This window comes from Microtus pennsylvanicus, chromosome 2, assembly GCF_037038515.1.
Source record: "Microtus pennsylvanicus isolate mMicPen1 chromosome 2, mMicPen1.hap1, whole genome shotgun sequence".
In the NCBI taxonomy this organism is placed as follows: domain Eukaryota; kingdom Metazoa; phylum Chordata; class Mammalia; order Rodentia; family Cricetidae; genus Microtus; species Microtus pennsylvanicus.
Window position 1 is genome coordinate 17,881,939 of NC_134580.1, and position 12,591 is coordinate 17,894,529.

A 12,591-nucleotide genomic window follows, 5' to 3' on the forward strand; every position below is an offset into this window, starting at 1 on the left:
TCGGGATGAAGGTGGATGTGGTAAGTACCTTATGATCATACAGGAGTGGCGTCATCAACCTCTCTTCACGGGCTCCACTGACCGCAGTGGAAGAGGCTGCAGTACCGCCCTCTTAGGCTGGTTCCTCAAGGTCACAGAGCTAATTCCTTTTTGTTATACAGTCCTGCTGGGGTAGGGGTGAAACTCCCTGCACAGCCCCCACCTACAGCCTCCCTGTGGAGTCAGGTCTCCACCTAAAATTACCTTTTCTCTGCAAGGGTGTCAAGCAGGTGAGGTCTGTTCTCTCTCTTTCTTTTATCAGAGACAAGGTTTCTCTGTAGCTTTAGACTAGCTCTTATAAACTAGTCTGGCTTCGCACTCAGAGATTCGCCTGTGTCTTCCTCCCAAGTGGTGGGAGCCACCACTGCTCAGCATGTTGGGTCTTTTTGTTTGTTTGTTTGTTTTTGTTTTTCGAGACAGGGTTTCTCTGTAGCTTTGGAGCCTGTCCTGGAACTAGCTCTTGTAGCCCAGGTTGGCCTCGAACTCACAGAGGTCCACCTGCCTCTGCCTCCCGAGTGCTGAGATTAAAGACGTGTGCCACCACCGCCCGGTTGGTTGTGTCTTAATTAGTATCTTCTCACACTGGGAGTAGACATCGGCTGACCCTGGCTGGCTGGTGCGGGGCTGATGCGCGCATGGGATGAGGTGTTTTAGTATCCAGCCCCTTGGGGCTGTAATGTCCTCCCTTCCTTATAAACCCGGCTGGCAGTGAGATGGGTCAAACTCCTATCCAACCAGGGCCCAGACCCTTCCCTGGTCTATCGACCTGATGTGGACCCAGAGTTGGCCAAAGACAAGGACAGCTTCCGAAACTACACCGTGAGTAAGCCCCAGTTCCACCCCCACTCACTCTCCCTGCCCGGTCTCTGGTTCCCACAGCTCTAAGGGGGTTTTGTCGGAAGTCCCATTACACTTTTTACCTGTGCAGTCTGGCCTGCAGGAGGGGAGGCCACGGCCCCCAGCGTGCTGAGTCAGTTTGGCACAAATCCTGCGCTGATTGGCTTGCAGGCAGGCCCGCTGCTGGATCGCGTCTTTACCACGTACAAGCTCATGCACACACACCAGACGGTGGACTTCGTCAGCAGGAAGGTAGGAGTTTTTGCTTCTAATGCGGGCTCTGAGGGTGGGAGCTTCCTTGCCCAGGGCCGGGTGACGGAGTGACCGTGCTCTGTAGCCCGCCCCCTCTTGGGGAATGACTGATTTTTGCCTCTCACCAGCATATCCAGTTTGGAAGCTTCTCACATAAGAAAATGACAGTCATGGAGGTTGTGAACTTGCTGGATGATCTAGTGGATGAATCGGACCCCGATGTAGACTTCCCCAACTCCTTTCATGCCTTCCAGACAGCGGAGGGCATCCGGAAAGCCCACCCAGACAAAGGTGTGCTCTACTACTGGTGGGGGAGGAGCTATCATTGCCCTACAAAGCGACCCCAGAGGCTTGGTCCTCTCCCACAAGCCTCACCTTAAAAGAAGCAGACCCCTGGGCTCCTTGCTTTCTAGCCCAGAACCTGCTCTGCCTACCCTGCAGCTTCTAACTCATATGTCCCTTTTCCACAGACTGGTTCCACCTGGTCGGACTTCTGCATGATCTGGGGAAGATCCTGGCTCTGTGGGGGGAACCTCAGGTGAAGGCCAGGTGTGGGGAGAGGGCAGTTTCACTCAGCACAGGGCTTGGGGCACTATGAGAGGGAGCAAACCTCTGTTTGAGCCCTCACCCACAGCCGCCTGGCCTTTCCTTTCCTAGTGGGCCGTTGTTGGAGACACTTTTCCCGTAGGCTGCCGTCCCCAGGCCTCTGTGGTGTTCCGTGAGTCTACTTTCCAGGACAACCCTGACCTTCGGGACCCTCGATACAGGTAGTTTGAAATAGTACCTCACCTTCCTGTAACATTACAAGACCCCGGGTGGTCTTCCCTGTATCGTCCAGTCCCTCTCATGCTCCTCTCTTGATCGTTGTAGCACGGAACTGGGCATGTACCAGCCCCACTGTGGACTTGAGAATGTCCTTATGTCCTGGGGCCACGATGGTGAGGACAGCTAGAGCGCACAGGGGACGGTGGGGATGGTGGTAAGGGCTGTCCCTCTGGGCACCCGGCTACATCACCCCCTCTCCTGCAGAGTACCTCTACCGGATGATGAAGTTCAACAAGTTCTCCCTACCCCCTGAGGTAGGTCGGAGGAGGGCCCAAGCAGAAGCCTAGCCCAGCTGGGTCCATCTGGCAGATCTGAGCATGCTCATTGTGGTCTCACACAGGCCTTCTACATGATCCGATTTCACTCCTTCTATCCATGGCACACGGGGGGTGACTACCTACAGCTGTGCAGTCAGCAGGATCTGGACATGCTGCCCTGGGTGCAAGAGTTCAAGTACGTAGTCCCCAACGGGTGTGGGCCGTGAAGGGGACTTGGGGATGAAGGATCTGACCTGATGCTCATTGTTGGTTCCCCACGTCTGCAGCAAGTTTGACCTCTACACCAAGAGCCCTGAGCTGCCAGATGTGGACAGCCTGCGGCCCTACTATCAGGGGCTGATCGACAAGTACTGCCCAGGCATCTTGAGCTGGTGAATGGTTTCCGATACCCTCCCACCGTTGAAACCGCACCTAAGCTAGACACCATCGGGCACAATACAGCCCACTTCAGCCTTGCTCTGGGCCCCATACACCTGTCCACGGTCCCCACCTGCTGTGGTTGAGGCCACTTGTGCCAGGTATCAATAAAGACTGAAAGAGTTTACAAAGCTGATTGATCACCGGGGCCCAGGTTGTGGTAGCAGGGGTGGTCCCGGCACAGGATACCACTACCATGATCAAGCTGCTTATCCTCTTGACTCCGTGTTATCCAACCCACCCCCAGTCTAGAAAGGGGGTCACTAAGGGGGAGGAAAAAGTCAGGCGGTGGTACCTTTAATCCAAGCACTCAGGAGGTAGAGGTAGGTGGATCTCTGTGAGTTTGAAACCAGCCTGGTCTACAACAGGAGTTCCAGGACAGCCAAGGTTATACAGAGAAACCCTTTCTTGGAAAAAAAAACAACAACAGGGGCTGGAGAGATGGCTCAGTGGTTTAAGAGCACTGCCTGCTCTTCCAAATGTCCTGAGTTCAATTCCCAGCAACAACATGGTGGCCCATAACCATCTGTAATGAGGTCTACTGCCCTCTTATGGCCTGCAGACATACAAGCAAACAGAATACTGTATAAATAAATAGATAGATAGATAGATAGATAGATAGATAGATAGATAGATAAGTAGGAAAAAAACAAAGAATAAACTTTCAATATATTGGGAACGCTTCAGTTCCTTGATGGTCTCATCTCTACTGGAGGCAGAGAGGCTTTCAGGATGGGCTCCTGGGTCCTTTTGATGTCTCCATGAGGCTCTGGGGAATATGTTGCTATTTGGTTGACAAGACCCCTGAGTTAGGCCTAGTGGCACAGGATTATAACTCCAGCACTCCAGAGCTGAGGCAGAAGGATCATGAGTTCCAGGTTTGCATGAACTATAAAGTTAGACTTAAACAAAAATGAATCAGCATGCAAAGTTAGTGGTGGGCTGGGGATGCAGCTCAGTGGGGAATGCCTGTCCTATGAGGTCCTGGGTTCAGTTCCCAACACTGAGAGAAATCAGTGGCCAACTAGACAGCCTTCTTTCCTTCCTTTTTTCTTGTGTTGCTGGGGACTGAACCTAGAGCCTCATGCATAAGCAAGTACTGTATCTCTCAGTCCTCAGTTTTTGTACACTAATAAAGATATAAAAAAAAGAAAATAAGACAACTCATGCCCATAATCTCAGCACTCAGGAAACAGGCAGGAAATCCACCCCATCCTCCCAGACAGGGTTTCTCTGTGTACAGTCCTGGATGTCCTGGAATCTGCTTTGCAGACCAGGCTGGCCATGAACAGAGATCGCCTGCCTCTACCTCCCAAGTGCTGGGATCAAAGGCCCATACCACCACCACTCAGCCAGAGGCAAAATTTGAGGCCCATTTGAGCTACAGATACTGAGGCTCTGTCTCAAAACAAAAGCCTCTTACAGTAGCTACAAAAATAGTGGAAAATAAATTTAACCAAGGAGATAAGGGTATTTACACAGAAAAATATAAAGCAATGAAATGAACTTTAGAATGAACAAATGGAAAGATAGCCCATGTTTCCAGATGAAATAATAAAGTAAACCAGTCATTGCATATCTGTGATCCCAGCATTTGGGAGGTGTATACAGGAGGGTCAAAAGTCACACACATAGCCTGGGGTGGTTACTGCTCGGCTGTAACTCTAGTTCTAGGGGAGCTGATGCCCTCTTCCAACATCTGGGGCACCTACAGGCTTGTGATACACATGAAAAAATCATTTTCTGCCGGGCGGTGATGGCGCATGCCTTTAATCCCAGCCCTTGGGAGGCAGAGGCAGGCGGATCTCTGTGAGTTCGAGACCAGCCTGGTCTACACGAGCTAGTTCCAGGACAGGCTCCAAAACCACAGAGAAACCCTGTCTCGAAAAAACAAAAAAAAAAAAAAAGAAAGAAAAAGTCATTTTCTATTCTTCTGTCGCATATCCCAACCACAGTTTCACCTTTCTCCACTCCTCCCAGTGCCCCCTTACCTCCAATTTTCCCCAGATCCATTCCTCCTCTGTTTCCCTTTAGAAAAGAGCAGGCTTGGGGGCTGGAAAGATGACTCCTCAGTGGTTAAGAGCACTTGGCTGCTCTTTCAGAGGTCCTGAGTTCAATTCCCAGCAACGACATGATGGCTCACAACCATCTGTAATGGGATCAGATTCCTTCTTCTGGTGTGCATGAAGGCAGAGCACTCATATACACAAAATGCGTGAATAAATAAATCTTTTTTTTAAAGATTTTTATTTATTATGTATACAGTATTCTCAGTATTCTGTCTGCATGTATGCCTGCAGGCCAGAAGAGGGCACCAGACCCCATTACAGATGGTTGTGAGCCACCATGCGGTTGCTGGGAATTGAACTCAGGACCTTTGGAAGAACAGACAGTGCTCTTAACCCCTGAGCCATCTCTCCAGCCCCCTAAATAAATCTTTAAAAAAGAAAAAAAAGAGCAGGCCTTTCACGAATATCAACTGAGCATAGCACAGCAAGTTACAGTAAGACCAGACACAAACCCTCATGAGACAACCTAACCCACTATGAGAAATAGGGCCCCACGAACAGGCACAAGATCTGGAAACACCCCCACTCCAATCGTTAGGAGTCCCACAAGGAGACAAAGCTATGCAGCTATAACATGTGCAGAGGACCTAGCTCAGAACCTTACCGGCTCTGTGATTGTCCTGTCAGTCTCTGTGAGTCCATAGGAGTCCTGCATAGTTGATTCTGTGGGCCATATTCTCATGGTGTCCTCCACCCCTGTGGCTCCTATAACCCTTCCTCCCCTCTTCTGTGGGGCTCTCTGAGCTCTGCCCTCATGCTGGGTAAAGCCTCTCTGATGGCGATTGGCCTGATCTATGAGTATAGCAGGATAATCATTAGGAATAATTTTATTAACTTTTTGTTTTCAGTAGTGTTTGGTTCTATCTTAGGTCTCCGGGCTGTCCAGCCTCTGGTTCTTGGCCATCCAGGCAGTGTTAGATGTGGGCTCCCTCTCTTGCGTGGACCTCAAGTTGGAGCAGTCAGTCATTGGTTGGCCACTCCCACAAGTTCTGCACCTCCTTTACCCCAGCACTTCTTGAAGGCAGGACAAGCAATAGGCCAAAGGTTTTGTCCCTGGGTTGATGTCCTAGTACCAGCACTGGAAGCCTTGCCTGGTTACAGGAAATGGCCGGTTCAAGCTCTGAATGCACCATTACCAGGAATCCTCTCTAGGGTCACCCTCAGAGATTCCAGGGAGTTTCCCACTGTAGTTCTAGGGGATCTGACGCCTCTTCTGACTTCTGAGGGTTCCTGCAGGCATGTGGTACACAGGCAAAAATTTTAAAAACAAACAACAACCTGGGGCGGGGTGGGGAGGAGACTTGTAGCTGTAGCTCAGTGGTAGAGTGTTTCCCTAAAATGCATCATGGCCTGGGGTCTAGAGACATACATGCTTACCCGATACCAGAGGCTGGCTGAGCAAGAGAATCACTTGAGCCCATGAATCTGGGATTAGCCTGGATGAAACAATGAAATCTTCATCACCTCTCCCTCAAAAGACATAAAAATGACCAACGGGTGTAGGGGAAAAAATGCTCAGTGCCACTAACAATCGGGGAAACGCAAACAAAACTACCATGAGGCACTGGGAAGCGTCGTTAATGGTACAGAGGTTTCCATACATGGAGGAGGCCCTGGGCTGCTGCTCCAGCACCACCAACATAATAAAACAAAGTGCACTGGAATTTCACCTCCCACTTGTTAGGATGACTATTAGAGAAAAAGACATTACAAGGGCGGGAGAGATGGCTCCAGATGGTTGAGAGCACTGGCTGTTCTTCAGAGGACTGGATTCAGTTCTCAGCACCCCTAGGCAGCTCACAACTGTCTATAATTCCAGCTCTAGGGGATCTGGAACACTCTCTTCTGGCCTCCTAAGGCAGCAGGTGGGTCACATGTGGTACACAGACATACATACAGACAAATCATGCATACACATAAGCAAAAAAAAAATTAATTAAAAAACGTTGTTACAAAACCCCCTCAACCGCCGGGCGGTGGTGGCGCACGCCTTTAATCCCAGCACTTGGGAGGCAGAGGCAGGCGGATCTCTGTGAGTTCGAGACCAGCCTGGTCTACAAGAGCTAGTTCCAGGACAGGCTCCAAAGCCACAGCGAAACTCTGTCTCGAAAAACCAAAAAAAAAAAAACCCTCAACCAATGAAAATGCAGAATGAAGGAGCCCAGTCTCGACTGATGACCACTCCTGTACATATGACTCAGTGTTGTAGAAGAAGAGGCTAATGAGGGTAAGAACTGATGGAGCCGGGCAGTGGTGGCGCACATCTTTAATCCCAGCACCCAGGAGGCAGAGGCAGGCGATCTCTGTGAGTTCAAGGCTAGCCTGGTCTACGACGCAAGTTCCAAGACAGGCTCCAAAGCTACAGAGAAACCTTGTCTTGAAATTGAAAAAATAAATAAATAAATAAATAAATAACCCCAACCAAACAAAAAAAGTTTTATGTATAGTTCAGGCTAGCCTTGAACTCTCTATGTAGACTGTGATCATACTGTCTCAACTTAGTTTTCAGAGTTCTGGGACTATATGAACTTGCCACCATGCCTGGCTCTTAAAAGCATTGTGTGTTGTGTGTGTGTCTGCCTGCTTGCCTGTCTAAGTGGTGTGTGCATGCATGTTTCTTTTTTTCTTTTCATTTATTTCACACACCGACCACAGTTTCCCCTCCCTCCTTTCCTCCTGTTCCCTCCCCTCTACCACCTACCCCCTCCATCCCCTTCTCCTCTGTCTCCCTCCATGGGCTTGAACAAAGCCTGGCACAAGAATGAGCTCCTCCCCCTGCATGGAGGCTGGAGGAGGTAATCCAGCATGGGGAACAGGTTCCCCAAACCCAGCTATGTGCCAGGGACAGGTCCTGATCTCTCTGCTAGGAGCCTTACAAACAGAAACATGGATGTGTCTATGGGTACGGGCACGCCTGGGTTTGGGTACATATGTGCACATGTATATAGATGCCCAAGGTTGATGGGTGTCTTCTTGCATATTGCTGAACCAGAGACTACCCTTCCTTCCTCTCTCTCTCTCTCTCTTTCTCTCTCTCTCTCCCTCCCTCCCTCCCTCCTTCCCTCCCTTCCTTTCTTTTTCTTTTTTTTTCCTTGCTTTTTTCGAGACAGGGTTTCTCTGTAGCTTTGGAGCCTGTCCCAGAACTAGCTCTTATAGACCAGGTTGGCCTCGAACTCACAGAGATCTGCCTGCCTCTGCCTCCTGAGTGCTGGGATTAAAGGCATGCGCTAGTACCACCCAGCTGAGACTGCCTTTTCAACTAGTTTGGCTAGCCACCTTATCTGGGGAGCCCTTGTTTCTGTGTTAGACTAGAAGTGGCTGTCATACTCATAAAACTTTTCCATGATTTCTGAGAATCTAAACTCTGGTCTTCAAGCTTGTGCAGGAAGGGCTTTTCTTGCTCAACTATCTCCCCAGCCCAGAACAGATAATTTTTTTTTGAGACAGGGATTCTCTGTGTAGCCTTGCTTGTGTTGGAAATTGCTCTGTGGACCAGGCTAGCTTCAAACTCAGATCCCACTGCCTGCCTTTTTTTTTCTTTTCTTTTTCTTTTTTCATATAACTTTTTTTTAAATATTTATTTATTTATTTATACAATGTTCTGTCTGTATGCCTGCAGGCCAGAAGAGGGCGCCAGACCTCATTACAGATGGTTGTGAGCCACCATGTGGTTGCTGGGAATTGAACTCAGGACCTTTGGAAGAGCAGGCAATGCTCTTAACCACTGAGCCATCTCTCCAGCCCCCTTTTCATATAACTTTTAATAGGGGTAGTGAGATGGCTCATCTGGTAAAGTGTTTGCCAGCAAGCCAGAAGACCTGAGTTTGATTTTTTTTTTTTTGGTTTTTCGAGACAGGGTTTCTCTGTGGCTTTTGGAGCCTGTCCTGGAACTAGCTCTGTAGACCAGGCTGGTCTCGAACTCACAGAGATCCGCCTGCCTCTGCCTCCCGAGTGCTGGGATTAAAGGCGTGCGCCACCACCGCCTGGCTCTGAGTTTGATTGTTGAAACCAACATGGTGGAGAACCAACTCCCATTAGCTGTCTCTGACCTCTATAAGCATCGTGGTGCATGTACGACATACTATAAATATACAAATGTAATAAAAACTTAAGTGGGGGCTGGAGAGATGGCTCAGAGGTTAAGAGCATTGCCTGCTCTTCCAAAGGTCCTGAGTTCAATTCCCAGCAACCACATGGTGGTTCACAACCATCTGTAATGGGGTCTGGTGCCTCTTCTGGCCTGCAGACATACACACAGACAGAATATTGTATATATAATAAATAAATAAATAAATAAAAACCCCCAAAACTTAAGTGTCTTTAATGCACATGCACGAACTATATAAGAATGCTAACTACTCCACATGGTGAACACACATCATAAATGTAAACAACTTTCACCAGTTTAAGAGACAAGTGTTAGCCCTAGACCTCGGGACACAGAGGCCAGAGGATCAAGTGTGTGGTAGAGACCAATGTCAGCTACAAGGTGAATTCAAGGCCAGCCTGGGCCTGTCTCAAATAAAAACAAAGAAGGAAAAGGAAGAAATAATGATCCCAAGGAAATAGTTCAGTGGCCTAGAACTGACTAGTGTGTTCCCAGTCCTGGATGTCATTCCCAGAGCCAGAAAATAAACAAACAACATCAACAAAACTCCCCTAACTGGAAAATGAGTATTTGGGAAGAACCAGTGGTTTGTAGTGTTTGTTTTTCCCCATTTCTCCCAGCTCCCTGGTAGCTGTGTCTTTGCACTGACTTTAGGTCTTCTGGGTGTGGACAAGGACTATGTGCTGCTGTGACATTTTGGGGATGGCATTTAGGGACCACTCGAGACAATCCAGGATGATCTAATCTCATCTGACTCTTAGTCCCTGCTGCAAATATGCTTTTTCTAAACAGCACAACTCACAAGTTCCGGGGACTTCATTTGGTTTGTAGGCCGGGCTTGGTGCATTCTGAGAATTTCATGTGAGGAAATTTTGGGGGCTTTTTCTCGACTTACCTCAAAGGATTTATACCAGGCCTCCTAGCACCGGCCATTTCTCCAAGGGTCTTTTATTCCTCAGATTGGAAATCATGCTTCAAATCTACATGTAGGGGCTGAATGCTATGATTTAGTGCGGACAAACGGCAGATATGACTTACTACCCCCACTTCCACACCTGTCTCTACTTGGTATGTAATCCGGGCTGGTTTGAAATTTGAGAACCTTCTGCTTCAGCCTCCTGAGTTCAGGGTGACAAGTATGAGCCACTATATCCGAGCTGATCATCTCTTGAACATCCATTCCCAGTCTGGTTGTAGTCACTGGACAGTGTTGCTTTTACTATCCTCCTGACTACTGCCCCCAGAACCTGCACCCCTTGTAGACTCTTTCCAAGACCTGTCTCCCTAAAAAGGTCGAAGGTGTGCACGCGAGGATAGCAGTACTTCAGGTTGTCCACTCAAAAGGGATGTCAAGCCTTTCTGGGGACCCTAAAAAGGCCCAAAGTGTCATGGGAGGATGGCAGGGCCCCAGGTTCTGTCCACTCAAGGGGACTGTCAGCTTTCTGGGGACTCAGTTTGCAGGGACCGCTGTGGGGTCTGAAGGAAGGAATAGGGACTTGGCTTTTTCTTGACCCCTTCTAGCCTCACCTCCGCCCTTGAAGCTGTGTTCTGTAGCTCTTCTGGTCTTCCTGTGTGACTCTGGCAACAGAAAATAGCCCCTGGTTTCTGCTTACTTCCTCTCGGGGGTTGCAAGGCCAAAGCTATTTTGACAGGATACTGAAACACCATCACAATGGTGTTCCTCCTCCCTTCAGTCACAACCACGACACTGTGCAGAAACTGACACTGACACTGTCTTTGTTGGCCATGTTTTTCTTTCCTTCCTTCCTTCCTTCCTTCCTTCCTTCCTTCCTTCCTTCCTTCCTTCCTTCCTTCTTCTTTTTTTTTTTTAAGACAGGGTGTCTTTGTGTAACAGTCCTGGGTACCCTAGAACTCTCTTTGTAGACCATGCTGGTCTCCAACTCACAGAGATCTGCCTCCCCAGTGCTAGGATTAAAGGTGTCAAGAAAAGCCAAGTCCCTATTTCTTCCTTCAGACCCTACAGCGCCTGGCTGTTGGCCTTCTTTCTTTCTTTCTTTCTTTCTTTCTTTCTTTCTTTCTTTCTTTCTTTCTTTCTTTTTTGTTTTTTGAGATAGGGTTTCTCTGTAGCTTTGGAGTCTGTCCTGGAACTAGCTCTTGTAGACCAGGCTGGCCTCGAACTCAGGGATCTGCCTGCCTCTGCCTCCCGAGTGTTGGGATTAAAGGTGTGTGCCACCACTGCCTGGCTTGGCCATGCTTTTTAATACTGCTTTCAGAGCTGCAAAGGGGCCTACAGTGATGGCTCAGTCATTCAAGGCTAGGCTTACAAACAAAAATACAAAGTGAAAAGGACAGTTTTGTTTGTGATGAAGCAATTAAAATGATGACTGTTGATAAATCTTCAACCTTCAGTATGAGTATTTAGCCTTTATATGACAAAACGAGAAATGTAGCCTGGTGAGGAAGCACATGCTGTAATCCCAGCACTTGAGAAGCTGAGGCAGGAGGACTGCAGCAAGTGTGAGGACTAGCAGGACTACATAGTAGCTTCTGGTTCAGTTGCTAGTGCTACATAGCAAAACCTTGTCTCAAAACCAACCAACCAACAAACCAACCAACTCCAATAATAACAAAGAAACACACACACACACACACACACACACACACACACACACACACCAGTCAAATAAAATAAACCTCCCAAAACAGATGGGTAGACCACATCTGTAATCCCCAAATTTGGGAGGTGGGAGTAGATTAGAGAAGTCCAAGGCCATCTTTAGCTACCAATCCCTAGAAAGGCCTGACGTGGCCCTTCAGCAGACAGAATCGGGAGCCCAGATACCCTCCATGCACACTCAGCGCCCTTTCAGAGGTGACAGGTTTAGGATAGGATGTAGTCTGGGCTACATGAGACCCTGTCTCAGGAAAATAAAACAAACAAACAAAAAGGAATGATACTCCGATACATTGTAACATGGATGTAGGTTAAAAATATAATATGAATGAAGAAGCAAAAGAAGACCCCCCCCAAAAAAAAGAGGCAGAAGGAAGAATATAGTTTGGTTACTATGTGGTATCCAGAATTAAAAAATCCCAAAAACCACAGAACACAAGTTGCTAGGGACTAGGAGAGTTATTGTTTAATAGATATAGGGTTTCTCTTTGGTGCATTGGAAAGTTCTACAAACAATGGCAAGAGATTTTAGCTATAAAATATTTTGAATATAGTTAATGCCACAAAACATATACTTAAAAACACTGATGGGAGCCAGGTGCTGGCGGTGCACACCTTTAATCCCAGCACTCGGGAGGCAGAGGCAGAGGTAGAAGGATCTCTGTGAGTTTGAGGCCAGCCTGGTCTACAAGAGCTAGTTCCAGGACAGGCTCTAAAGCTACAGAGAAACCCTGTCTCAAAAAAACCAAAACGAAAAAACAAAATCCCCCCAAACGCTGATGGCTTAGCAGTTAGGAGTGCATGCTGCTCTGCAGAGGATCCAAGTTTGGTTTCAACAGTCACACCTTGGGGTTCTCAACTGTTTGTAGCTCCAGGGGATCTGATGTTTCTGGCATGTGCTTACATGTGCATAAATGCAATTAAAACCAATAAAAGTAAAATCTTTAAAAATGGTTAAGGTGATGGGAAGATGGTCTAGTCAGGAAAGTGCTCACCACTCAAGAATGAGAACCCAATTTTGGATCTCCACAACACATGTAAAAGAAATGAGCATGGCCAGGCAGGCATGGCGGTGCACGTCTTTAATCCCAGCACTAGGGAAGCAGAGGCAGGCGGATCTCTGACAGCCAC

General features: G+C 48.2%; 1 protein-coding gene across 1 annotated transcript; it reads left to right on the plus strand.

The window, feature by feature from the left end:
* Positions 1-5: 5 nt before the first annotated feature.
* Positions 6-2,606, plus strand: Miox (myo-inositol oxygenase). Its single transcript, XM_075963529.1, has 10 exons — positions 6-20; positions 778-858; positions 1,048-1,128; positions 1,257-1,419; positions 1,599-1,666; positions 1,786-1,895; positions 1,999-2,066; positions 2,158-2,207; positions 2,294-2,406; positions 2,498-2,606. Exons 1-10 carry the CDS (start codon positions 6-8, stop codon positions 2,604-2,606), a joined length of 858 nt encoding a protein of 285 aa, XP_075819644.1.
* The last annotated feature ends 9,985 nt before the right edge of the window (positions 2,607-12,591 follow it).

What these genes read in the sequence shown, in the direction of transcription:
- Miox (XM_075963529.1), top strand. An exon ending in CTTCGGGACCCTCGATACAG is followed by an intron (nt 1,896 to 1,998) that starts GTAGTTTGAAAT and finishes TGATCGTTGTAG; the next exon opens with CACGGAACTGGGCATGTACC. An exon ending in CCCTGGGTGCAAGAGTTCAA is followed by an intron (nt 2,407 to 2,497) that starts GTACGTAGTCCC and finishes CCACGTCTGCAG; the next exon opens with CAAGTTTGACCTCTACACCA.